General features: G+C 48.0%; 1 protein-coding gene across 4 annotated transcripts; it reads left to right on the top strand.

Moving 5' to 3' along the window:
* Nucleotides 1–644: 644 nt before the first annotated feature.
* Nucleotides 645–24050, top strand: Znf746 (zinc finger protein 746). Of its 4 annotated transcripts, none has more exons than XM_052721180.1 (7): nucleotides 645–969; nucleotides 3676–3975; nucleotides 4105–4186; nucleotides 5038–5169; nucleotides 19554–19745; nucleotides 20321–20446; nucleotides 21443–24050. In XM_052721180.1, the coding sequence occupies exons 1-7, from the start codon at nucleotides 946–948 to the stop codon at nucleotides 22555–22557; spliced, it is 1971 nt and encodes a 656-aa protein (XP_052577140.1). In that variant the 5' UTR covers nucleotides 645–945; the 3' UTR covers nucleotides 22558–24050. The 4 variants fall into 4 exon arrangements, with proteins under 4 accessions (XP_052577140.1, XP_052577139.1, XP_052577142.1 ...); XM_052721179.1 differs by having other exon boundaries at nucleotides 646–969; nucleotides 21440–24050; XM_052721182.1 differs by having other exon boundaries at nucleotides 647–969; nucleotides 5038–5151.
* Nucleotides 24051–27684: the final 3634 nt, after the last annotated feature.

Here is a 27684-nt window from a genome sequence, read left to right as displayed (position 1 = left end):
CTACATGGTGTCCAGATATGTCACAGGAGCGGGGCGGATCTCTGGAAACTGGACTTTCTTCACAGGCGGTTGTGAGCTGCCACGTGGGTGATGGGAACCAAACCCCGGCCCTCTGCAAGAACAGCCAGTGCTTTTAGCGGCTGAGCTATCTCTCCAGCTCCATTCACAACATTTTTAAACGATGGCATTTTATTCCATTTTTCCATGTCATTAAAATGTTTATTATAATACACACATTCTAGAAACCCCTACATTTTTCATGTCATTGGAGTGTTTATTATAATACACATATTACTGAAAATCCTACACGGAGGCCTACTGTGTCAATCACACTTTTCTGTTGTTGGAAGCATTCACTCCATTTCAAGGCAGATAGGCGTGCGACAGCTGGCCAGTGGCAGAAGTGACCGAGCCAGGGATGGACACTGCCCGCCGAGGCCCTGAGCCCAAGTTTTATCCAGCCAAACCAGGTCGCCAGGGGCTGTGTTGACAGGAGTCCTGGTGAGCAGTCCCTCCCGCCCTAGCATTAGCGGCCCAGGACCGCAAGGGGCGGGGCGACGCGCGGGGGCGGGGCCGGAGGGCGGGCTGAGGCGGGGCCTCGTGAGGAGGGCGGGGCCGGGCGCGGCGGCGGCGGGCGGGCGGGTGCCGGTGCTGCCGTTCGCCGCTCGAGCTGCAGGTGGAGCTGTGCCGCCGCGCTGCCTCCAGGAAGCCTCACGGGCCTTCGTCGGCCTGGCCGCGGCGCCGGCTCCCAGGATGCAGTGTGGAGTGGCCGGGCGCTGACGGTGGCGGTGCGGCTGCAGGCGGAGCGGCGGGAGGCCGGCCTGCGAAGAGCGCGGCGGGGAAGGCAGCGGCGCTGCCGGCGGAGAGGACCCGGCGGCCGGGCCTGCGTGGGGCCGCGCGCCGCGGCGTCGACTTCCTCCGCGCCGGGCAGGACAGCGCAGGGCCATGGCCGAGGCGGCCGCGGCTCCGGTAAGGGCGGCCCGCGCGCTTGGCCCGCGCGGCCTCGGGCCCCGGAAGGCCGGGGCCCAGCACACAGTGCCGCAGGCCCCAGGAGGGCTTCCGGGCCAGACCGGGCCTGCGGGTCCTGGGGCTGCGGCGAGCGGCCGCGAGGTCCGCCGGGGCCTACCGGACCGGGTGGAGCCGGGCGCAGGGAACGGCCGTCCGCGCCCCGGAGGCCGACCCGCGCCAAGTTCCCGGTCTGCGCGTCCCCGGGCCGGGCTCCTTCCTCAGCGCCGGGCCGGTGCTTCCCACCCCCAGCTCCCCCCAGCGGCCTGGTGGCACCTGGGAGGTGTCCGACGTCGATTCCGCATACACTGAGCACCCACTATGTGCCCAACCCTCCCCGGGCAGCGCGCGAGGGCTGCTCCCATTTGTCCAGCCAGGCTGGCGCTGTGCTCAGCCCGGTGTAGGCATGATTCTGTCCGCACTGCAAACCTGTGGGCTAGTTACTGTTATAGTTATTATTTTGTACAAAAGAAAAGCTAGGGGCCCAGCGAAGTTAACTTGCCGAGAATCTCGGAGAGAAAGTGTGGGAAGACAGTGCTCACAGTTCAATGGCTGTGATAAGGAAAGCAGACAGGTACACGAGTAGCCATATGGTCGAACAGAAAGAGGTTGTAGCAACCTGGTGGAAACGAAGTTCGAATGCAGGTGCTTAGCAGACCCTGTGCCTCCTGCCTGGCCAGGTATCCTGTGCTTTTGTGAGCTGAGTTAACTAGGGTTTCATAGGGCTTGGGCAGAGAGAGGCAAGGCACGGAGACGGGACAGTACAGGACCGGTCTACAAGCCTGGAGAGATGGTTTTGGTGATGAGGCTGCAGAGTTGGAAGGGGCTGGAAGGCCTGGACTTGGTCATGTGGGTGGGGAACAGTGGAGGGATTTGGCATCCTCTTAGACCAGTGGCTCCTCTCAAACTCAGTTTCCGCTTCCCTGCCTGGTTTGCAGTTGGCTATATCACCTTCCCTTTGAGTTAGCAAGGTGCTAGGCTTCCCCAGAAGACAACTCCACACAGTTCAAAGGTCAACGGACCCCATAAGAATGGTTCAAACAAACAAACAAAAAACGACCCACAGTTCAGATGTTAAAAAACAATAACATCACCGAGGTAGATAGTGTGCCCTTTTGTGTAACGCAGAGCTTGCCCCAGAGGGAGGGGCGGCAAAGTACAAGGAGACATCTGAAACAGACTCTTGGAGTCTGGGATAATCCCTGACAGGGCTGGCCCTGAAGAGGAAGGAGAGGCCAGAAGTACCCTCCCACAGTAGTTTTTCCCTCCCTGCCCATCCGAACCCATCTTCTGAGACCCACTGAAAGTCTTCAGTCAGACCCAGTGTCCTTCCTCCTATACAGCCTGAGAAACTCTTGAGCACCTCCAGGCCAGCTTTTCTGCCTCTGGTCAAGCTCTCTTGGCCCCATTTTCTGATGTATCTAACCACATTCTGGTTCCCAGCGACTCAAATGAGTCCACACTAGTTCCTAGAAGTCACTTTTATTTTTGTTGAAGAGTATTCTAGAATGTAAGGAACTGGCCAGAAGTGGTGCCCATGCAAGGATTGGGATTTCTGTGGTTTGCACCTCCGATTTATATGGAAGAGCTCTTCCCACTCCCCACCCAAAATGTGCTCTTCATTTCCAGTGGGCAGTCTCTAAAGCCTCTGTGCCATTTCCAATGACAGGGACGTCATCGTATCAGTCTTGTGATTGTTGATGCACATGTAAAAGTATAACCATCCACCTTCCTCACCAGATTAGAGTGTGTCACTGATCTTAGGATAGCTCATTTCTGAGACTGATTTGTACCTTCCAGAGAGTTCAAGTGGTATAAAAAGTCCAACTCAATGCCAGGCTTGGTAACACACTTGTCACTCTAGGACTTGGGGTGGTGAAGGCAAGGAGTATCAAGGGTTCAAGGCCATCATTCTATTCTACCTAGCAGGTACTAGGTCAACCTGGGCTAAGTGAGACTTCATCACAAAAACAAACAAAATATTCATCTCTTTGACTGGTTAAAATTAGCAGTAATGGTAATTTTAGCTCATGGGGGAGGGGCAATTAGGAAGGGACCAAATCAGATTGTCCTGGAGGAAAGGGAATTGGCCATTGAGCTTATCTGTCTGTAAGAGGGGACAAGAGATGCTTTTTTAAAAAGCACTTGAGCAACCCCCTTGTTTGTGCCTCCTAGTTGAAGCAGCTGGAGTTTTTGCTGGGTCATCATCACAGTTCCTGTGCGATTGTGACAGGAGGCAGGCTGCCCTAGTAAACCTGCAGTTTGTCGTTTCTCCACTGAAACACCAGCAATGCTAAGTCACTGTTTACTTTGCAAAATCGCACTGTGTTTACCATGTGGTTAGCACGGTGCTGTGAAAAGACATAGTGTCCGCCAGAAGAGGTGTTCAGTGTAGTGACATACAAGAGATGCTGAATAGGGTATGGAAAGTGCCAAGGTAGGAATCTGCACAATGTGCTGTGGGGTCCTGAGCAAGGCACCTGCTGGCCTCAGGCCGGATCTCTATACCCAAAGAGGCTGTCACTAATGCAAGATCTGGTGCATGATATAAGATGTCCCTACTTTGCACATACGTGGGTCCTCCACTCCCGGCTTGGCTCACCCATGCCTAGAGAAGGATCACAGTGCACCAGTGCAAAGAATGATGCCGATTCCTCCTCTTTCTCAAAGATCTCTCCATGGACAATGGCAGCTACAATTCAGGCCATGGAGAGGAAGATTGAATCTCAGGCCGCTCGACTGCTTTCTCTAGAAGGTCGAACTGGGATGGCAGAGAAGAAGCTGGCTGACTGTGAGAAGACAGCTGTGGAGTTCAGCAACCAGCTAGAGGGCAAGTGGGCCGTGCTGGGGACCCTGCTGCAGGAGTACGGGCTGCTGCAGCGGCGGCTGGAGAATGTAGAGAACCTGCTGCGCAATCGGAACTTCTGGATTCTGCGGCTTCCCCCTGGCAGCAAGGGCGAGGTCCCCAAGGTAGCTTTTGGGGGCCCTGGGGTGGGGAGCCCAAGGGTCCATGCCTGCAGGCATGTGGGTGAACGAGTGTGACACTGGTTTCGGGTTCCTGTGACCTTTGATGATGTGGCCATATGTTTTTCTGAGCAGGAGTGGGGCAAGCTGGAGGACTGGCAGAAGGAGCTCTATAAGCACGTGATGAGGGGCAACTACGAGACACTGGTCTCCCTGGGTAAGGCCTGACACAAGCCTCTGTAGGGTGGGGTTTTAGAGTTCCCAGACCTCTCTTTGTGATAGAGTTGTTTTCATGTCAATGATGTGGAGATGCCTAGGTTCTGGGAGCAAGGAGACTCCTCTTCCTCACTTCCCAGCCGTCTCTCCTCATGTTGTGGCTGAAGAGTCAAATCCTCCCTTCTGCTTGGAAGAGCAGACCGGGGAAAGCGGTGCCCTCTGTCCTCACCAGGCCCAGAGTGTGGACATCTGTTTCTGCTGAGACTGGGGCACAGGTGTGCCACAGCTCCCCAGTGTGTTTTTAATCAGCTCTACTGTAGCGGAGGAATTGTTCTTTGACCATCGATTGGGTAGCTTTTATACAACAGATCAGAGGGTCTGTGGAGCATAAGGTAGACCTCGCCTCTCAAAACAGGTGTTCTTTCTGTGCCCCCAAGCCCTGCTGCCCCAGCCCCTGGGGCTGCTGTCCTGAAAGGGGCAGACCCCTCTTCTTGGCCTTGCTTTGTAGTCAGGAGTGTTTGGTGGGTTGTGAGTGAGTACACTCACAGTATGGTCTGCTTTTCAAGCACGCTGCTGCTTCATGTGGCCTGTGTCCCAGCACTGCTAGACTGTAGACAGATGACTGCTGGGGTGCGGTCTTTCATATGCACTGCTGAATATGCAGCAGCACCTCCCCCACCCCTAGATTCTACTCAAGATTGTCCCTAGACTTTGCAGCAGAATGCCTACCATTGAGAACTGCTGTTTTGTACCAGTCAAGACATTTAGTTCCTAGGCTGTTAGTGATTTTACAGCTGCCTGTCCCCAGCTCTGATGAGAACATGGCAAAATTAACCCCCTGTCTTTCCTCAGACTATGCCATCTCCAAACCCGAGGTCCTCTCCCAGATTGAACAAGGCAAGGAGCCATGTACTTGGCGTCGCACCGGCCCCAAGGTCCCGGAGGTTCCTGTGGACCCAAGTCCAGGTGAAGGGTTGGGAAAAGGTCAGGGCCACATCAAAAGTGTCATCAACATAGAAAAGTAAAGATCTAGGGGTGGTGTTAGTCTTCTTCCAGAAAGACACAGAGAATGTTTCAAACTAAATCTTTGATGGTTGAGTCATAGCTGACTTACTCAGCTATGTTGTAGAAACTAGTGATTTCCACCCTGGACATAGATAGCAGAGTCAGAAACAGGGGCACAGAATTAGGGGATGAGAGAAGAGGGAGTGGGGAGCTCTAGCTATTCAGAGCAGTGCAGAAAGTCACCCACTGGCAAGCTGTATGGTCCAGTGTGACTAGAGTCAGGTGTTGGGTTCAGGCGAATTGGGTCCTGAACAGTGTTTCCCATTTCCCTGGAGCCAGTCAGCACCTCTTCAAGTTTAGGAAGGATGGGGATGCTGGGTTCCTGCATGGAAGACCTTGCTGGGTCATTTGGTGAGAGACATTGTCTCTGCTCAGCCTCTGCCTCCTCCCTTGTTTGTCCTTTGTCTGTTCTGCCACCTTGGGTTTGTGTCCTTGATACTGTGTCACTCAGATCTTCCTGTGGTGAACTCCCATGTAATTAATTGTGTTTTACGTGTTTACTTCATGGGAGTTCAGCTTCATCTCATTAGATGAGGGCAGAAACAGGTCTAGAGCTGAGCACATGGCCATTTTTCACTGATGCACTGACCATGTACTTCAGCAGATGTGTTTTGAGAGGCTTATTGGTACCAAGGACAGTGTCAGCTGGATGTTGGGAAGGTGCCTACTGAGAGTTCTCTGCCTGGAAGAGGTGGGGGACACATATGACCTTGACTTCCAAAGCCAAGGGTGAGAGGTTCCTGGTATCCAATTTTATTTCTTTATCTTTGTAACATGGTACTTTCCCTTGTGAGAACCAGTAGGGTCCAAGAAACAGCCAGTTGCTGGCCCTCACTCTCCACTGTCCATTGAACTTAGCAGGAATCACATGTTGCCTTTCTTCTCTCCTCAGTCCTGGTATCTGGGGTTCCTGCCCTCCTCTCACTCCTGATTGAGTTGATCCATGCCCTTACCGAGCCTCATCTCTTCTCCTCACTCCTAACATCTCCATGGTGCTCTTCAGGACCCACTGTGCCTAGCAAGTACTCCTGGGTCCAGTGTGTCCCATCTGTCTTGCGCAGGCTGAGCCCTGGCTCTTCCCAAGTGTGGCTGCCCTGCAGCTCTTTTGCCCTCTTTCCCACGTCCCAGGAGGCAGGTGTCCTTGCTCCTCATCACTGACCCTTGCTAGACTCTCTCCTTTGGAAACCCTGTCTGGAGAGCTCAGTCCTCCTGGCACCTTGTCATTCTTCACCCTCACTACCCTTACAGATGGCTGTGTCCATGTGGTGGCCTTACCTCCATACCCTTCACCTTTCTGCACTCTTATGGTTTCCTCATTCCTTCCACTGTCCCCATCCCTAGCATGTATTCCACAGCCACTTCCTGTTGCTGGTCCTCCCAGTCTTAGACCCTCCAGTCCAACAGGTCCTCAGTCTGTAGGACCTTCAAAGCCTTCCCACTCTCCTCATCCTCCTCTGCCTGTGGCTGTCATTCGGTGCCTCTTCACACTCTCCCCCTTTCCCTGTATTCACTCTTATCTACTTGGCAAATCATAATCCCAGAGAAATCATCTGCTTGCTCTGCACTGCACCCAGGCCGCTGCCTCGGCAGACCCATAACCCTACGGCCAGTCTCCCCTGCTATTCCTGACCAGCATTTCGTGGGGCTTTTTATCCACCAGTAATCACCAGCATCATCTCAGCTGCCTCACTGGCTCAGAGGCTGGCAAATTATGGCTCACAAACCAAACCTAGCCCTGTTTATAAAGAGCTCACAATCCAAAAATTTCAGTTTAGTAATAAAAGATCATTTTTAATTATAAAAATCTACTCTTGGGGGGAGGGGCTGAAGAAATGGATCAGTGGTTAAAAGCACATGTTGCTCTTGTAGAAGACCCAGGTTCTTTTCCCAGCACCCACATGGTGTTTCACAACCATCCGTAACTCCAGTTCTAAGAGATCTGACACATTCTGACAATAGGCACACATATGCCTTCTGCTTCAGGCACACATGTGATGTATGTACGTACATATAGCTGAATCACACACATATAAATCTAAGATGTGTGTGTATGTGTTACTTTTTTTAAGAAAAAAGGAAAAAAAAAACATTCTCATGGCCCTCCAACTCCTTGTGCCCTGCCTGCTCTGCTTACCTGGCCACTCTGTAGTCCAAGGACATCTTTCTGCCTGGCCCAAGACTCTGCCCTATGCCACCTTCTCAAGGGCAGCAGACATTCCCTCCCTTGGCCCCACTCCTCACTCCCCTCCAAGACTGCCCCATGTCTCTGGCCTCCATTCAGGCTCCAGAGGGAGCATGTATGACTCCAAGCCATCCCTTCTGTCTGGGTGCCTCTTCCACTAAGCCTGACCTTCTCAGTCCCCAGTCACCTGACAGTGCCAAAAGGTCTGCCTTCCTCATTGTGTCTAGAGAGTCTGCCACCATAGCTCACTGTCCTAATCCAGTTTCTGTTATGACTGACGACCATACACTGGGTCATTCTAAATTCCCCACAGTCCTAGCCTGGAGGCTGCAGAGTCAAGGTCAAGAGGCCATACCTGGTCAGACCCTTCTTGCTGAAAGCAAGGATATCCCATTGTGAGACAGCAAATCTTCCTTCCCCTTGTTACAAAGCCACTCAGGCTATTATGGGGGACCCCCACACCCATGACCTTATCTAATCCTGATTGCCTCCAAAGGCTCCGCCTCTAATACCATTAACAAAGATCAAGGGATTAAGTTTCCAACACACGGATTCCAGGGACACACCCAACCACAGCACTGCTTCCTGAAGTTATATCTCTGGATACACAGGATACCTCCATCTCCTGTGGTTCCTGCCCCACCCACCCCTGCTGCCCTTCCTTTGCTGTTTCCTGTGGCCTTGAGACCTTTCTGAAATGGTGTCCCCTCATTCTCACAGTCTCTTCCTCATGGCAGCTTAGGTCTCAGTACCTATGTCTAGGTGTGTGCCCCTAGCCTTGACTTCTGCCTGAATTTCCCACACCCCACTGCCTGGGCTGTGTCTCCATTTGGATGCCCAGTAGATGACCATGACAAGTACATCCCTTTGAAACCCATTCTTCCCTCATTCTCCCTGGCTTCTCCATCTGTCCAGCTGTAAGCCAAAAACCCAAGTTTCTGGCCCTCTAGTCACAACACACATCTACTTTCTCTCTTCCTAGCCCTCCCACTCAGTTATCTAGACTCCTTCCAAGCCTCAGTCTCTTGCTAAGATGACTGCCATCGCTGGTCCTGCCCTTAGCCCCTACAGTCTGGTTTTACCCAAAGATCCCCTTAAAATGCATGTCCTAACTTTCCATCCGATCTCCACAGCTCAACCATCCTCTCATTTTCCTGTCTTTCTGCTCTCATCCCACTGTCCTTTAGGCTATTTGCTCAACATTCAGGGCTGCTGGTCCCAAATCCTTGGCTCATGTACTTCTTCAGAGCCACTACAGGCAGGCCTTTGGGTGGGATTTCCTCAGTCACCCTATCTGACATTGTGGTTCTCCCACCCACAATTCTAGTCTCTCTTTGTTCCAGGTATTTTGTATTTACCCATTATATGCATGTCCTCCCTCCCATTTATAAATCCCAAATGATAAAAAGTGGTTTTTGTTCATGTAATCATTCCATACTCAGAATATTTTATAACAAAGAGTAGGAATTCAGGAAGTGGTTTTGAGTGTATGCTCACTCCCATCCTTTAAGATGTGTCTGTGTTTGGTATTTGGAATGTGTCTCTGGTACTGTTAGCTGCCTTTTTCTCTGTTGGGTTGTTGTTTTTGTTGTTGTTTTCTTATTCATCTACTCTTGGGGGGGGGCTGCCACCCAGCTCCCAAATAAATCCCATGGAAACTTCTTCCTTCTTATAAATGCCTGGCTTTAGCTTGGCTTATTTCTAGCCAGCTTTTCTTAAATTATCCCATCTACCTTTTGCCTCTGGGCTTTTCCTTTTCTTACTTCTGTAACCTTACTTTCACTCTTACTCTGTGGCTGGCTGTGCGGCTGGGTGGCTGGCCCCTTCTTTTCTTGTTCCTTGATCTCTCTCGCTTCCCAATCCCTCTTTTTCTCCTTCTATTTATTTGCTCTGCCTGCCAGCCTCTCCTATCCTTTCTCCGGCCTTGCTTTTGGTGGTTCAGCTCTTTATTAAACCAATCAGGTGTTTTAGACAGGCAAAGTAACACAGCTTCACAGAGTTAAACAAATGCAACATAAAAGAATGTAACATATCTTTGCAGCATTAAAGTAAATGTTCCACAGAAAATGTAACACATCTTAAACTAATATTCCACAACAAGTCCCACTCTTCATGCAGTAACTACGTGCCCTTTGTTGCCCTTGTGTTTTGGAAAGCCAACATAAATGTTCCTGTATTTTTCACTCTGTAGTTCACATTTGTCTGTACTAACTCATTAGGGTGCTGCTGCTGCTGTGGAAGATAGTCCTGCTCTTTTAGTGCAAGCGTTCCTGCCATAGCCTCAGTACTGGGGTTAGAGGTGAGCCTAGTGCACCTGGCCCACTGGGCTTTTCAGCAGGTGCTTGATATTTGAAAAACAACTATATAGCTGGTGTGACACATGCCTGTAATCTCAGCGTTTGGAAAGCAGAAGACTCTTGAGACCAGCTAGGAATACAGTAATGAAACCTCTCAAACAAGATACAAGAAAAATCCAGATGTAGTAATGTATGCCAGTGTTTTGGAGGCTGGGGCAAATGGACTGCTATGAGTTCAAGGCCACCTGGATGACATAACAAGTTTCAGGCCACCCAGGGATACATAGTAAGACCCTTTCAAAATAAAACAACAGAAAAGAAAAGAAAAGAAACTGTTGCAGTGTATTTTCCAGTAATGTCTATTTTTTCACTGCCACAGCAGCATGGTAGTGGCATCCTTGAGTGCATCTTTGTATCAACATGTTTCTCTGGTGCAGACCTAAGGTGCCACCTGTATCAGTCTTCGTCACCCCCTCTGCCAGTACCACTGCTCTCTCCAGGATCAACAGAAGCCTCTCCCATCAGCCATGAGCATTATGAAATGTGTTTCTGACATCTTTTCCCACTTTTCATAATTAACATTTGCTCGTGAGGCATGGGTGAAATGTATCTCAGTTTAATTTCTGTTTCTCTGACGGCCTATCATAGCATACAGAGGAAAAAAGAGTGTGCTCACCTCAGGCCAGACAGGATGCAGAGCAAAGATACTGTCTTAATTTTTTTCTGTAAAAGATTTATTTATACACACACACACACACACACACACACACACACACACACACACACACACACACGAATGTCTTGTCTGCATTTATGTAGGTGACCGTGTGTGCAGTAGCTACAGAGGCCAGAAGAGGGCATCATATCCCCCTAGAACTAGAATTATAGAGTGTTGTGAGCCATCACGTGGATGCTGGGAACTGAACCTAGGTCCTCTGCAAGAACAGCAGATGCTCTTAACAGCCGAGCCATCTCTGCAGCCCCTTTAAATATTTTTAAATTACACCTTAGATTTAGGGGTGTGTGTGTGTGTGTATACACACTTGCCCGTGCCATGGCCCATGGGGAGGTCACAGGATAGCTTGTAGGGTAGGTTCTCCTACATCACGTGAATCCTGGTGATCTTCAGCATAGTGGCCAGCACCATTACACACTGAGCCATCTCACCAGCCCATTGTATTTTTTAAATACATTTTTTAAGGTTTTGCTTTTTAAATTTGTCCTTAATCCATCTAGAATTAATATTTATACAGACTGAAAAAGAGAATTTAAAATTTGCCACTGGGCACAGTGGCACACACCTCAAACCAACTGGGAGCAGAGGCAGGAAAATCAGAAACTCAAGATCATCCTTGACTACAGAGAAAGTTGGAGGGATGGCTAACAGGCCCTGTACCAAAAGCTCTGGCCTCCAAGTCTGATGACTTAGTTCAATCCCTAGGATCCACGTGGTAAGAGAGAACCAACTCCTGAAAGTTTCCCTCTGACCTCTACACATGTGCTGTCATATGGGCACTGGCACTCACATACATGTACACATAATAATAAATGTTTAAAAAAAACTAATTGGAGACCAGCTTAAAATCCTTGAGACCCTAACTCAAACCGTGCATTAGTAAATACCCCGGTCCTGGCTGGTTTGTAACATCACCTGCAGCTTGAACTAGTTCTGCATATACATGGGCTCGTGGTCTGTCTGTCTCTTCCAACGCCATACTGTTCAGCTCCTCAGAGCCTGTGGATCAGACCTGCCCTGCCTGCTCTTTGAACTGTTCTGCTGTTCTTGGATCTTTGCTCTTCAGGATGCATTTTGGAGTCTTTAAGTTCTCAAGAAAATCCTCTTAGGAACATGGATGAATTTCGTTCACTTGCTTTATAATTTAACGTCTAGAGAATTGCCATCATCACAACTCTGAGCTTTTCTGTCCACAGGAAGACTCATTTATTAACAGTTTCTTGGGTCTTGTTCTGGTAGTTGTTTCTCTAACAAATAGAATTTTCTTTTAGACTTAATTTTGAGTTTTATATAGTTGTAACAGGGATACATATGGTATGCTTTGACTTCATTAGGTTAAAAAAATGCTGCTCTTATTAGGTATGGTGAGTCATCTGTTCAGACATGCTTTGGTTTTTTAATCCTTCACAAAAAAAAAAAGTCATGAGTAGATCCTTTGGCAGTGCTAGGGATAAGGCCCAGGGGCTTGAACAACATTGTTTTTCCGCTCTAACAATTTGACTAAGGTGTTGCAGAATAGACACCCCGATGATGTTTCTAGAGTTTGCACCTGCTTTGTGATTTTATCAGGTCGTTTGTTTTATTTTCAGCACTAAAGATCAAACTCAGGGCCTTGTTCGTGACAGGCTAGCATTCTATCACTGAGCTATACCCCAGCCTCCTTTTAGATTTATTTATTTTCACTTTGAGATGGCATCTCCCGATGTTGCCCAGGCTTGCCTTGCACTTGAAATCCTGCCTTGCCTTCTGAGCACTGGGACTGTTACCTGGGGGGAGATTTCTTGGGTTCTTGTCTTTAAGGGAAGAATTCATCAGAGGGGTGCAGTAATGATTTACTTAGCAAAGTGAAGCAAAGCCATAATGCACTTCATAGAGTGGGGAACGAGCCGACCCAAGGATGGGTAGTGAAAAAGATCTTGCACTTGTTATTTTTATAAGAGGTGTTGTGAATATTTATGAGGTAAGTAAGTAGCATGTTTGTGTGGTAAGGTAACCTTTCCCCTCCCAAATCATGGGACACTGGAGCATACTTCTAGTGTCCTTCTTCCCATGATCTTTTTTAGAAACCCACTAAAGAGATCAAAACCACAATGTCAATGGTATTCTGAAGCCTGGGTCCTTGGAGGATACAGACCCTTTGTTAGTTCGCATGTGTGGCACCTGGGAAAGTACTCCCTCCCCTTAGTTTTACTATAGTGGGAATAACCTAACTGCAGTGTGAGGGTGTTCAGCCAGAGTGACATCTTGAGCACAGACACGGCTACCGAGATAACGGCTTCCATTTCCATGGTTACCATTTCCATGGTTACCTCACATCGAAGCCCTGCCTGCTGTCTCAGGATTACAGGTGTGTGTCATCATACCTGGCATCTTCTAAAGGACCAGGCTTGATGGCACACACCTTTAATCCCAGAACTTGGGATGCAGAGGCAAGCAGATCTCTGAGTTCAAGGCCAGCCTGGTCTACAGAGCGAGTTACAGGACAGTCAGGACTACACAGAGAAACCCCGTCTCAAAAAAAAAATCTTCAAAAGGCGCCAGAGAGATGGCTCACCAGTTAAGACCACTTGCTGCTCTTCCAGAGGAGCCAAGTTCTGTTCCCAGCACCCACGTCAGGCAGCTTACAGCCATCTGTTACTCTAGCTCCAGGGGAGCTGATACTTCTAGCTTCTAAGCCTTAGAATCTAAGGGCACCTGTACTCACTTGCACATACCCAAACACAGACACATACCATATACATGATAAAAAGTAAATCTTTAAAAGTTATCTTAGACTATCCTACGAAATCAGCAGTTTATTATATAATTTTAAATAAAATATAGTTTTAAGGCATAGCTGTGCACACCTATAATGACATTCAGGAGACAGGAGGCAAGAGTATCAGAAATTTGAGGCTCCATCGTGAGGTCCTGTCTCAAAACCAAAGACTGAGGATGTATATCAGTGATAGAGCTCTTACCGAATATGCAAGGTCCTCAGTGCTGCCTCCGGCACCATGCACACATATATACACACATTTCCTCCTACTTGTACCTAGCCAAAAGTTTTGGATGGTTTGGGGGCAGTTGTGTGGGAATCCAGTATAGAGCCTTAGTGCACATGGTCACCAAGCACTCTCTCCCGTCTCCTAGCTAGACTTTTTATTGTGGACAAGTGTTATTATTAAACATAGAGGGTTGCTTTTGTTTTTTAGTAGTGTGGTTTTTCTACATCACACATAATAGTAAGAAAAATACCTAGGAACAAGACTGATGAAGTGTCTAGAGTAAAGTCACCACTTGTATACCAAACACCAGCATGAGAATTGAGCACCACCAGAACCTTCCAGAGTCCATGTCCCTTCCAAATCCCAGCCTTTCCCTTTTTTATAAACAAACAAACCAGGAACTGAGCAGATCATTCCCTGCCTTTCTTTATATTGTTATTTTCTGTGTGTATTACCAAAAACCATTGTTTGGTTTGGCCAGATTTTAACCTTGTTATGAATGGTGCTATGTACAGACGTTCTTCTCGGGCAGCTTTTCTCATCTGAGATCTGCTTGAGCCTCTGTGCTGATATAAAACCATTAGTTTGTTCATTTCCATGATTTTTCACTTCATAGTTTTTATTTACTTCTTTTACTGCTGGGGAGTATTTGCATTTTGTCTAAGTTTGGGGTTATTTAGGGTTAGTTGTGGATTTTGGTTTGGTTTGGTTGTTTTGCTATAAGGACATGCTGTTGTGAAAATTCTTAGGCATTTGTAAAGGTTTCTCTAGTATCGACCTGGGAATGACCCAGTAATGTCAAAGTGTCCCTGAAGTGGGGTTACCAGCAGGACCTGGGGCTCCTCTCCTGCCTCATTCAAAAAGTTGTTTTCATTTCTGACCATCATATGGAGGTGAAATGGTTTTGAATGGAGCGCTGTGTGCTGTGTTCCTGGGCCATTCTTCTACTTGTCTTTTTAGTTGTTTTTCTTATTCATTTGTAAGAGTTCTTACATGTAGGAATATGAATCTTTGTATGTGTACTGATATTTTCTCAAGTTGGGTTTGTTGACTGTTTTGTGTGCTGGAGCTGGAACTCAGGATCCTATATTATAGGCAGTGCTCTTCTCCTGAGCAGTGTGCTCCGTGATGTAGTGTAAAGCCCAGATGCTTCTCACACTACTGTACTTAGGTTTGGTAGTCTTCCCCTGTCTGTGCGAGCCTTTTTGTGTCTCAACAATTAAGAACTGTTTCCCAGTTTCCAGATCATAAAGTCTTGTATTTCCTACTGAAAGTTTCAAGCTTTGCTTTGCATATTCAAACCCTTAACCCAGCAGGATTAGGTTCTCTACTGAGCAGCTGAAGAGACTGTGGTACTTCCTTCCCAGCGCTTTGTTCTTCCCTTGCTGCTGGGAGACGTTCACTGGCTAATCAGGTACTAGGGAACTACAAATGGGGTTTTGATGCAAAGGGTTGACACTTTTCTCTAGTAGAGTCATGTTATACTTGATGGTCTGCAGTCCTTTATACTATCTCAGTAAGAATTCATGATTATTTCTTTATTTAGTTTTAGTTTTTCGAGACAGGGTTTCTCTGTGTAGCCCTGGCTGTCCTGGAATTCACAAAGATTGGCCTGCCTTTGCCTCCCAAATGCTCGGATTAAAGGTGTACGCCGCCGCCGCCGCCGCCGCCGCCGCCACCACCACCACCACCACATTTCATAATTTAATTCCCAAAGGTCTTATACTTTTTCTTTAGTTATATTTTTATATTCCTTGTGTACTTTGTTTTGTTGTTGTTGTTTGTTTTATTTTATTGCTGTGCTCAGTGGCATCTTGTTTAACTAGCAGTTTATGTTTATTGCTGATTTATGGGGACTGGGGCAGGAACACCCTCCCATCCAACAGGAGCTCTGTGGAGGTACTGTTTGCAGTCCTCTGCCTCTGATGTGTGAAGTGATGCACTGGAGAGGTGAGGACCAGGAGCTGAACTAGCACAGTCCCCAGGCCACTGGCCACCTCCTGAGACAGCTGTCCTCAGCTTCCCTGCCAGGAACAGGCTCCAGCCCAGCCCAGGTTAACTTCTGACACTAGGGTCACGGTAAACAGTTTTGTCCACAGATGAAAGCGAAAGTCTGAATTATCATCATAAAAACAGCTTAGCCTCACTGCTTCCCTCCTTTGTTTTGTGGGTTAAGATCCACATCAGAAGAAAAATAGCAATCGACTGGCTCCTCAGAACACTAGTTGTGTATTAAAAAAGCAGTTGTGAAGCTGGGTGTGGTGTGGTGGTGGTGGACACCTTTAATCCCTGCAAGCTATCTCTCTGAGTTCAAGGCCAGCCTGGTCTACAGAGTGAGTTCCAGAACAGCCAGGTATGCACGGAGAAACCCTGTCTCAAGAAAGAAAGAAAGGAAGGAAGGAGGAAGGGAGGGAGGGAGGGGAGGGAGGAGGGAAGGAAGGAAAGAAGGAAAGAAAGAAAGAAGGGGGAAGGGGAAGAAAAGAAAGAAAAAGCAGTTACCTTTCATTTGTTGACATTTCTAGAAATCTTGCTGAAATTCTCATTAATACTAATAACTTTTCTAATAATTGTCTAATTCTCAAATTTTCTGAGAAGTTAATCACATCAATTAATAAAAATGTATTGGTTTTTGTTTTCAAATCTGTAATGGCTTCAGTAGAAAATGGGCACCCTGGTGATATAGACGTAATAATGGGTACCCTAGTGATAGACACATGATAATGGGTACTCTAGTGATTCATGATTTGAAAGGGAATGCTTTGAACTTTCCACATTGAGAATACCACTAAACAAGTCCTACAGTTCTGGATGGCTAAGGGCTTCAACATCCAACAGGAGGCACTACAGTTTGGGAGGATGGATTTGTTGTTGGCTTTGGCATCTATTAAGATGATGCGATTTTTGTTTGCTGTTTGACCCTTTAGTGCACTAATACAGTAAGTTACATTAGTTCCTAAGGTTGATACATTTTTGTGTTTGCTGTTTGTTCCTTTAGTGCACTAATACAGTAAGTTACATTAGTTCCTAAGGTTGATACATTTTTGTGTTTGCTGTTTGATCCTTTAGTGCACTAATACAGTAAGTTACATTAGTTCCTAAGGTTGAACCAACCTTGCAGTCCTGGAATAAACCTTACTGCGTCATGATCATTTGTGTACATTATAGATTTATTATGCTGATGGTTCATCAGTTAGATTATAATTTTCCTTTTACAGACTGCCTCCTCCTGCTTTTAGTATTAAAGATAGAAGCCATTATGTGGTCTCCACTGTTATATGCTCAAAGAGTTTGCTTGATGTTGGAATGATCTACTCTGGGTGTTCAGAAAACACCGTTGAAACCATGTGGGTCTCAAATTTTCTTTGTTGGAGGCTTTAGACAACAGATTTAGGGTATTTTAGTTATGAAATTATTTAGGTATTCTGTTCCTTTTTTGGTCAGTGTAATTTTTCTAGGGGATTTGTTCATTTAGAATACCATCCACAGTATACTCCTTACCATTTTAACTTCAGCTGCATCTAAGCTCACTCTTTCTTTTTTCATTCTCAGGCTGGTTATGGCTGCTCTCTCCTTTTCTCCTAGTAGTTTTACTAGAGATGAACTAGCTTAAGATTCTTTTCAGTGAACTAATCTTATGTTCTCCACATTGTTTTTCTGTATTCCGATTTACTAATTCCACTTTCCCATCTTTCTCTCAGACTGGGAATTAAACCTAGGGCTTCCCACATGCAGGGCAAGTTCTCGGACCTCTGCACTGTGGCCCTGTTGTTGTTGTTGGTTGTCTGTTTGTTTGATTTTGTTTATTCCCCACATTATTTTGAGGCAGGGGCGCAGAATGTTGCCCAGGTGACTTTAAATAATGTGCTTATGATCCCCTCACTGCCTGCCAAGAGGCTGGAAGCAGAAGCCTGAGCACAGCTGTAGCTTCCTTCTGCTCTTTATAAAGGCTTTTGTTTGGAGGCCAGCCTGGTCTACAGAGTGAGTTCCAGGACAGCCGTGACTACACAGAGAGCCCTTGCCTCAATCAATCAGTCAATAAAGAAAGAAAGGCTTTGTTGTTGGTATTACTTGTGAGACGTTGCATTGCCTGACTAGCCCATTAATTTTCATCCTGTCTTTTCTACTGTAAACATGCAAAACTATAAAATTTCTTGTATCTTCCACTGTAGCTCCAGCCCACACATTTTGATAATATTTTCATCAACATTAGCACCAAGATACCCTCTTGTAATTTGCATTTCAGTTTTCCCTTAAACCCTTGAATTATTTACAAAGATACATATACCATATACATACCTACATGGAATTACTGATTTCTATTTTGCTTTCTGTTAACTTGTTTGGTTTTGGTTTTGGTTTTTCGAGACAGGGTTTCTCTGTGTAGCTTTGCGCCTTTCCTGGAACTCACTTGGTAGACCAGGCTGGCCTCGAACTCACAGAGATCTGCCTGCCTCTGCCTCCCAAGTGCTGGGATTAAAGGCATGCGCCACCACCGCCCAGCTGTTTACTTCTTTTTTTATTGTTTGTGTATGGGTGTTCTGTCTGCATGCATGTCTGGGCACTACTTGTGTGCCTGGTGCCCTCAGAAACCAGGAAAGGTTGGATCCACTTCCACTTCCTCACCCTTCTCTAATTTTGCTCCTGGAACACTTCTGGAGGTATGGGTAAAGCATACCATCCATCCTGTGGGGTATGGCTGGTCCAGACAGGTGCCTGGCTTTGGTCACCTTTTGTCGGGATCCTCTTCTGCCATGTTCCTTGGGATGTCAGTATTACTCCTGTCCTTTACATTTCCCCATTCTTCTTTTGAGTTTATTCATTTAGTTTTTTACCCTCTCTTCAGACTATTGTTACTTTTAATTAGATTGAAAGTTATATGCTCGGCAGTGGTGGCTCACGCCTCTAATCCCAGCACCTGGAAGGCAGAGGCAGGTGATCTCTGTTTGAGGCCAGCCTGGTCTACAGAGTGAGTTCCAGGATAGCCAGGGCTATACAGACAAACCTTGTCTTGGAAAACAAAACAAAAGTTCTTTTCAGTAAGCTTTTTTTTTCCTTCCTTTCATGGGGTGACTTTTTATGAGTTTGATGGTAATGAACTCATGGTTGCATGTAATGGAATTTGTCTGAAAATGCCTTTGTTCCATCTGTAGTTGAAAGACAGAACTCTAGTTTGACTGTTATTTTCTCTTACCTGTGAAGATAATGTCCCTCGTCCTTCTGACTCGGCTGTTGTTGGGGAGCAGTCAGTAAGTTAGCATTACTCTGCTGGAGTATACACTCCCTCAACCCAGGCAGCACTCGCCAGTCTGCCACCAGCCCCGGCCTCTGCTCACCTTACTGTATTGTCACCTATGCTTGAAACCTTTGTGTTTTCCCAATGTTTTAGATGCCCGTTAGGGGACTTTCCCTGGTTCCCTGTGTGTCCAGCCACTGTATGCCAGACTCAGCTCTGAATGCCACTGTTAACATCTACAGAGATGATGGCAGGGACTTTGCTGTTAATCTGTCAAGAACTCTCCCAGCCATTTACCATCCATTCTAATCTCCATACACACACCCCTTTGTTTTTTGTTTTGTTTGTTTGTATGTTTTTGGAAGACAGGGCCTCATGTATGCCAGGCTGGCTTCAAACTCGCTATATAGCTAAGGATGATCTTAAACTTCTGATCCATTTGCCTCTACCTCTCAAGTCCTGGGATTACCCGGATGTACCACCATCACTGTTTGATGCGGTGCTGGGGATTGGACTGATAGTTCCTTGAGCTAGGCAGGCACTCCACCAACTGAATTACATCCCCAGCTCCTCACTCCATCCCCTAATCGAATTGCTTTCCTTGACCTCTGGACTCTCTTTTAAGCTCATGTGCGGAAAGATAGGGTTGAGATTCCTGTATTATATGCAAGTGAGAGCAAGACTCGAGGGCAGCTAGGACTTACCTTGGATCAGCTCTAGCCCTGAACATGTCTGCATGTTCTTCCTTCTCACCAACCCAGGCACCTACTGTCATGGCTTTCTTGTACTGTTAGACCCTAAGGATCTCCTTGATTGTATATACATTCCAGCTCAGGCCTGAAGGCCTCACGTACTCTCCTTTTCCTAGGCTCTGGAGCCCCAGTTCCTGCCCCTGACCTCCTGATGCAGATCAAGCAGGAGGGGGAGCTCCAGCTGCAGGAGCAGCAGGCTCTGGGTGTGGAAGCCTGGGCAGCTGGACAGCCAGATATTGGGGAGGAGCCCTGGGGCCTCAGCCAGTTGGACTCTGGGGCAGGAGACATCTCCACAGATGCTACCTCTGGTAAGTAATTGAGATAGAAGCAGACTCTGGGATGAGTTTTAGGGGCTGAGGGTAGAGGTTGGGAAGGTGCCTAAAAGCATATGAGGAACTGTGAGCTCTCAGAAGATCTAGCCTAGGGGTTACAAAGATGGCTCAGTAGTTAAGAGCATTGACTGCTCTTCCAAGGACACAGGCAGCCCACAACTGATGGCCTCTTCTGGCAACTGAGAGTACAAGGCATGCATGTGGTGCACAGACATACATGCAAGCGAAACACCCATGTGTATAAAATCAAAATAAATCTTTTTAAAAAGAAGGAAAAAACCTGGCCCGACAAGAAGTTTTTCAAACCTACCTTGAGGCATAGGCTCACCTCTTGTTGGAGAAAGGTGAGTGAGTTGATAACATCTGACTTTCCAGTGCTTCAGAGAAGGGAGCAAGACACTGACTTCAGAGAGGCCAAGGCACATGGTCATTCAGAACAGGGCTTTCAGGGTTTCAGTGGCCTGCCTTCCTCTCTCTGTTTTCATGTTCACTATTCTCCCATGTCCTTGTCCTTCCCCTAACCCACAGGCTGTGATTTCTCTTCCTTACAGGTGTCCATTCCAACTTTTCAACCACCATCCCGCCCACTTCCTGGCAAGCAGATCTCCCTCCCCACCACCCCTCTTCAGCATGCTCAGATGGGACGCTGAAGCTCAACACAGCAGCATCCACAGAAGGTACAGGGTGGCGGGAGAGGAGACCGAATGCCTGGCCTGGGAGCCCGGTTCTTCCTGGCACATTGTCCCATCCTTCCTGCCGCCATGCTCTGAGTCCAGTCTTACAGCTAGCCTCTGTGCCTTCTGCTCTCTTCTCCTTCAAAACTCTCTCATTTGAACAGCCTTCCTTGAGGATGCCTGTGTTTTTATACAGTTCCTTTCATGTGGAGTTAGCCAGTCTATTCACATAAGCTGATTTCTTGGAGGACAGGCCTTCCCCCTCCCCCCAGGCAACCTGTGGCTCCCATGGCACAGATGCAAACAGACTGCGCTAAAACCACTTCCTAGATATCAGTACTGCCAAAGACAGCGGAAGCCAGAGCTGGAAAGAACAGCTCTCACATTCTTGTATTCATTCTCTTGTTTGAAGGCCAGTTATCTGTTACCTCAATAAAAATTTCTGTCATCTTTTACCACCCCCACCCCCAATACACTAAAAATCCAAGATCCCTGATAACAAGCCTTGGGCTTAAAATTCAATATATTTATATAAAGTCAAACCGTTCTATTTGTTCAGTAACATTTTGGTCATCAGGTAACTTCAGTTACTGCGTACCAGATGGCATGCTGAGGTACCTTCAGATGTGTTGTCCAGGCTAATCTTGTAGCCCTGTGAAGCTGGGCATTCACAGTGGAGCTGTGGTTAAGAAATGTTCCTGACAGCTGTACAGAGTCCCAGATGCCTCAGAGGCCAAGCTTGTGCCTCGGCCTTATTTTTAGTACATGGCCATCACACTCAGAATCCCTTTCTTAGAATAAACTCATGATTTATTTTAACAGCCGAAGAAAAAGAAAACAGAATCTGGGGACAAACTCTGGGAGTTGCTTTTACTGTGGGGAAGTCACCAGGCCAGGTGAAGCTTTGGGCTAGCCTCAGAACCAGGGGCTCCATGGGGCTGACCCTTTGTGGCCTTTAAAAATGTCCAGAATGATCTCTGCTTTTCTCTCTTCCAGCAGACGTAAAAATTGTTATCAAAACAGAAGTCCAGGAAGAGGAAGTGGTAGCCACACCTGTGCATCCCACCGACCTGGAGGCTCATGGGACTTTGTTTGCACCAGGCCAAGCCGCAAGGTTCTTTCCCAGCCCTGTCCAGGAAGGAGCCTGGGAAAGCCAAGGCAGCTCCTTCCCCAGCCAGGACCCGGTGCTGGGGCTGCGGGAGCCCACTCGGCCAGAGAGGGACATTGGTGAGCTGAGTCCTGCCGTAGCCCAGGAGGAGGCCCCTGCCGGGGATTGGCTCTTTGGTGGCGTCAGGTGGGGCTGGAATTTCCGGTGTAAACCTCCTGTGGGCCTGAACCCAAGGACGGTAACCGAGGGACTCCCTTTCTCCTCTCCTGACAATGGAGATGCCATCTTGGACCCCAGCCAGGCCCCAAGACCCTTCAATGATCCCTGCAAATACCCGGGCCGGACAAAAGGCTTTGGTCATAAGCCGGGGCAGAAGAAGCACCCAGCCGCGCCCCCTGGAGGCCGGCCCTTCACCTGTGCCACATGCGGAAAGAGCTTCCAGCTGCAGGTGAGCCTGAGCGCGCACCAGCGCAGCTGTGGACTGCCCGACGGGGCGGGCACAGGGGCAGCTTCCACCACTACTGGCGGAGGTGGCAGCGGAGGTGGTGGCGGAGGTGGCAGCGGAGGTGGGGGTAGCGCACGGGACAGCAGCGCCCTGCGATGCGGGGAGTGTGGCCGCTGTTTCACACGCCCTGCACACCTCATCCGCCACCGCATGCTACACACTGGCGAGCGGCCCTTCCCCTGCACCGAGTGTGAGAAGCGCTTCACAGAGCGCTCCAAGCTCATCGACCATTACCGAACGCACACGGGCGTGCGGCCCTTCACCTGCACAGTGTGTGGCAAGAGCTTCATCCGCAAGGACCACCTCCGCAAGCACCAGCGCAACCACCCGGCGATGGCCAAGGCGCCCACTCATGGGCAGCCGCTCCCACCACTGCCGGCTCCTCCCGACCCCTTCAAGAGCCCGGCAGCCAAAGGACCCATGGCTTCCACAGACCTTGTGACTGACTGGACTTGTGGCCTAAGTGTCCTGGGACCCACTGATGGTGGTGGGGATCTGTGACATCCTCCAACCCTCCCGTGGCCCCTGCAGGCCACAAATGTACAAAGTCCCATGTGCAGACAGCAAGGTGGCCTGAAAGCTCAGAAGCAAAAAGGAAGACTTGGCAGAGAACCAAATTTCCACGTTGCTGAACTGGTCACTGGAAAGAAACTTCTCAGTGCAGCCTCCACCTTAAAGAGAGTAGGATTCCGACTGTGAGACTGAACACCTTAGTAGATCTTAAGTAATTTAATTACAAACCCATTTTTTTGTTTTTTTCTCTTTAATTCGTGAGGAAAAAGATGGAAAACAGTAGCAACACCAGTTGAAGTTCTGAGGTGTACTGTGGCTTTCAAGGTTGTGTGTCCACCTTGTCTTACCAGGGTTGGAAAGGTGGTCAGTGGGAAGAGCAGGCAAGGGCTCTCCCGGCCTTGGACCACACAGTCCTATGGCAGGTGAGTTCCCCTTCTATTCAGGCAGCTAGTCTGGCCCTTAGGTCCTGGGTGATGAGGGCACTAGGGGCCTAGACAGACAGCTTCCACTCAGCAGCAGGGACTACCCTAGAAGCAGCCCTTACCTTCTCAAAAGACCCCTAAAGCCAGGCCTGACTTTCCCTGTCCGAGCCATCAGTGGTACCTGTCCAAGGTGGTACTGTCCACTGTAGTCGTGGGCCTGGCTACTAAGAGTCATGGAGCTGTGGTCGTGTTAGGTCTGGAGGGTGGTGGCCCTCGAACATGAGGTCACAGAAAGCCAGGGCCACCCATCCTGGGCTATGTCCATTAGCCATGGATGCTTCTGTTGGCTGCCCATTGTGCAGTACATTCATTTTCAAAATGGTTCCATTACCATGACTAGGAAGCAGCAGACGGTGGTTCTTTTTAGAGAGAAATAAAGGGCTCAAAGGGGACATAGCCTCTCACTGTGAGTACTGTGTGTTCCAGGAACTGGGAAGAGCTTCACTAAGTCCCAGCTCTCTCTCGTGGAACATGGTTTAGGGGAGGAAAGGTTTTGAGGTCTTGCCCTCTTAAAAGATTTGTCCTACACAAATGGATCAGATCATGAAGACAGAGAGCCCCTGCCTCGGCAGCTCAAGCTGGGCGGCCCCAGTATGCTTCCGAGTCACTAGGCACGCAGGAGGTAGTTGGAGTGCCAGGGAACTGGGTAAGTGGTTTTCTCAGGCTTGCCTGGAATGTCTTCACGGTGGAATTAGAGCTAGGTCCAAGTTTCTGTCGTAAAAGTGCTGTCCCCAGCACACACAGCCATTCCCATTTTGTTAAAGCAGCCGCTGGTCCTCTTCCCCAAATGGGTAACGACTCCCTGAAGAGAGCAGAGACCATGGTGCCCAATCAGCTCCCTTCTGCGTACTTTTATTAGAAATAGACTAGTTAATAAGATTGTTTCTATGTACTGTATATTTTGTACCTGTTTACACTTCTAATATTGATATAACTGATATTTTGAAAAACAAATGAACAGAAAACATCCTGTTAAAATAAAACCTAACCAGCACCAAGGCTGTTTGATGGATTCCATTCTTAGGCATTTGGTCATTTTCCCTGCTGCTTCTAAACACCTCCTCCAGGAGGCCATTCCTCAACCCCCATAGCTAACGCTTGGCCAACTTGGGAACTGTGAGTGGGTGATTTCAGGGAAGTCTGGCTCCCTGGAGATAAACTGGATTTTGGAGGGAGAATCAAAACCTACCAAATCTGTTTTGTAGTCAAAGTTTATATAGTTTAGTTTACTTTGAGATGGTATTCAGGAAGATAGGATGCTCTTGGAGAAAACTATGGACTATCAAGAAAATGGATGCAAGCTGTTGCGTCCTCCCGCCCTTGCCTGGGGAAGTGGCAGTACCTCTGGCTGCATCCTGGTCTTGCTGCTTCCAGGAGTGTGTTTTCGATACTGCCACCCAAAGGCTGATAATTACTGTTGATAGTTCACCTCACACTTTCGGCATTTCTCATCTTAGTCATAATTTAAGGAAAAGAAAAAAATTTGGGGGGGGTGCTAGAGAGCTGGCTTAACAGTTAAGAGCACTGGCTGCTCTTGCAGAAGACCCAGGTTCAATTGCCAGCACCTATGGTAGGTGCTGTGAGCCTCCTGTAATTCTAGCTCCAGTGGAGCTGATGCCCCTGGCCCCTAAGACACCTGCACTCATAAGCACACACTCCTACACAGATACACATAATTAAGAATAAAGATGCATTAAAATTTTTATTTTTCACTTATTTCATATTTTTTCCATGAAGGACCTAAGAATGAGACAGAAGGGATGGTTCTACCAGGCCCATGACGGAGAATCATGACAATGCCTAACTCTGCCACTTGACCCCTTTCTTCACTTCTGGTCATCTTCCCCCAGTGGATGTCTCTAGTATTTTTGAAAGCCAGCAAGGAGTCCTACCCAGTTCCGGTGCCCTTGCTCTTCCCTAACCCCTCCACTCCTGCATGCATCCCCACACTCTTCAATGCAAGACTAATAAGCCAGAGCCTGGCCATGGTTCCCTAATAAAGGATTTCTCCATCCTGGGCTGGGTGCCACTTGCCAGATGACAGAAGACAAGATGGGTCAAGCTGCACGTTAACCATATCAATAACATCAAGTACCTGAGCCCAGCGAGGAGATGTGCTCTATCATCCCAGCAACTGGAAGGCAAAGGCAGGAGGGTCACTGCAATTCAAAGCCAGCCTGCTCCACACAGGTCCAGTAAGCCAGGGCTTTTCATCATGAGACCCTGGAAAAACACAACTGGAAAGTAACTATAATTGTTTTAAAGTTCTTCTCATGTGTGTGTGCTTGTGTGCGTTAGTGTGCACCGTGTGTAGCAGTCCTCAGAAGTCAGAAGAGAGTGTTGGATCCCCTGGAACTGGAGTTGCAGGCCCTGTGAGCCTCCACACTGGTTCTGGGAATCAAACTAGGTCCTGTACAAAAGCAGCAAGAGCTTCTAACTGCCAAGGAAGCCACTCTCTCCACCCAGCTATGATTCAAACAAACAAGCAAGCAAACTCTTACATCACTGAAGGTCTCAGTGCCACAGAGGCCCCATTCCATGCTCCCTGGTTAGTAAAGGTTAAAATCTAAAATTCAGCATAGTGCTTCTAACCGTTTGCATCTCACCCTAGAAAAACAGCCACTGGCTCCCCCCAGAACTCCATGTCACAGCCACTGCAAACAATATCCACCTTCCCCTTGTCCCCAGTCCACCTGGTACATTCCTACCTCCCCTTGGGTCTTGGCTCAAAGAGCCATCCAGCCTCCCCTGGTCTCTGCAAGTGGAACTGACACCAGCCTCTCTCCCAGACTCCTGTGTAGATTCCATCTGTCACCTTATCCAACCCTTTCCTACCTTGTAGATGTCTATGGAAGTTGACCATTTAAAAACAAGGCAAGAGACATAGAAAACAAGACCTTTTCTCTTGGACAGCTGTAAGACAGAGTTCCTAATTTGGGTGTAATTCATAAAGTTTCCTACAATGTACACATGATTGTTTAAAAATATTAAAAGACCATTTAGACATTAATATATACTCTCAAATAATTTCTATGTTATTTTTAAAATGCAGGGGTATCAGGTGTGGTGGCTCACATCTATTAATCCCAGCATTTGGGAAGCTGAGGCAGAAGGATCACTTTGAGTTCAAGGCCAGTCTGGGCTGCCGAGTGAGGCCCCGTTTTAAACAAGGGGCAGGGCTGGGGGAGCCACTGGAGAAATGGCTTAGTGGTTGGGAGCACTTGGTCCTGCAGAGGGCCTGAGTGTAACTCCCAGAATGCTCATGGTAGTCACACCCATCCATAACTCCAGGTCTGGGAGATCTGACACCCCTTTCTGACCTCCACGAGTACAAAGCATGCACATAGTACACATACATACATGCATGCAAAACACTCATAAATCTAAAAAAACTTTTTAAATAATAAATGCAGATATTGTGAACCATATGACCCAAACAGATTGCTGATAAGTGCATCTTGAATTTCTAAAAAATACTTAATAAACATGCTTTCAAATACAAAGCTAAGACAAAAAATAAAGGGTAAAGACTATATGCCCCAAATGAAGACAACTGCATGCCCAGTTACAAGTCCCTGTTGTACCTCCCTGGGGTTGGTTGGGTCTGGAGAAGAGCACAGCCATAAGTCGAAGGCAAGACTGGACTCCACAAAAACCTTGTAAGCCATGTCATCAGCACACACGAGGTTCAAAAACACATCCTGGCACCGTACCACCATGTGACGGTGGGTCCTCTAGGAAACGAGTGCTAAGACAGTCTGAAGTGCAAAAAGTTTACCTCTGGAAGATCAAAGGGAGAGGAAGCAGGGCTTCACAGGCTATACATCTCAGGCCACACGGCCACTGGAGCATCTGCAAAAGGACAGCCGAGGAGGCAGGTTTGGAAATCAGGAACAAGGCAGGATGCAGACCTGGCCGTTTCAGCCAGCCCAGCAAGGTGATCTAGAGGAAGCGCTGCCCACTGAAGGAGTCCTATGCTGGACAGAAATGACCAGGCCCTGAGCCCCAGCTGCTCAGTCCCTGTCAAGCAGAACATTAAAACCAAGGCATTTCCCAAAGGTGTTCACAGGCAGAGCTGAATGGCAAGCTCTTAAACTGAGATCCAAACTGTAGAGCAACATGGCTGCCACAGATGACAAAAGCTTGTCCATCTGAAGCTGGGCTCTGGCCATGGTAAGAGCAATATCCTTCTTGAGAATTCAAAACCAGAACTTGTAGCCAGGCAATGGTGGCGCACGCCTTTAATCCCAGCACTTGGGAGGCAGAGGCAGGTGGATCTCTGTGAGTTCAAGGCCAGCCTGGGCTACCAAGTGAGTTCCAGGACAGCCAGGGCTACATAGGGAAACTGTCTAAAAAAACAACAACAACAACAAACAAAAATCAGAGCTTGTATCTGCTAGTACCATACCTAGCAGGTTAGGGGTTCAAATTTACCTTATCTGAGGGGTTGATAAACGGACATAAAAAGTGGACAGAGAACAACGATAGAACTGAAATTTCCAGGTGAAGCAGACAACAGGAGGGACCACCCCAGAACACAGACCTGAAGCCCTGCTCAATACAAACACACAATCACACATTACAAAACCAGAAACAATCCAGCCAAGAGGTGGCTAGAAAAACCCTGTCTCAA

The sequence above is a fragment of the Peromyscus californicus genome, unplaced genomic scaffold (genome assembly GCF_007827085.1).
Source record: "Peromyscus californicus insignis strain IS unplaced genomic scaffold, ASM782708v3 Scaffold_6__1_contigs__length_162567912, whole genome shotgun sequence".
Taxonomy (NCBI): Eukaryota; Metazoa; Chordata; class Mammalia; order Rodentia; family Cricetidae; genus Peromyscus; species Peromyscus californicus.
Note: the sequence above shows the minus strand (reverse complement) of the source record. Positions and strands in the feature narration are given on the sequence as shown.

What these genes read in the sequence shown, in the direction of transcription:
- Znf746 (XM_052721179.1), top strand. Translation starts at nt 946, where the DNA reads ATGGCCGAGGCGGCCGCGGCTCCG. An exon ending in CGAGACACTGGTCTCCCTGG is followed by an intron (nt 4,187 to 5,037) that starts GTAAGGCCTGAC and finishes GTCTTTCCTCAG; the next exon opens with ACTATGCCATCTCCAAACCC. An exon ending in CTCCACAGATGCTACCTCTG is followed by an intron (nt 19,746 to 20,320) that starts GTAAGTAATTGA and finishes TCTTCCTTACAG; the next exon opens with GTGTCCATTCCAACTTTTCA.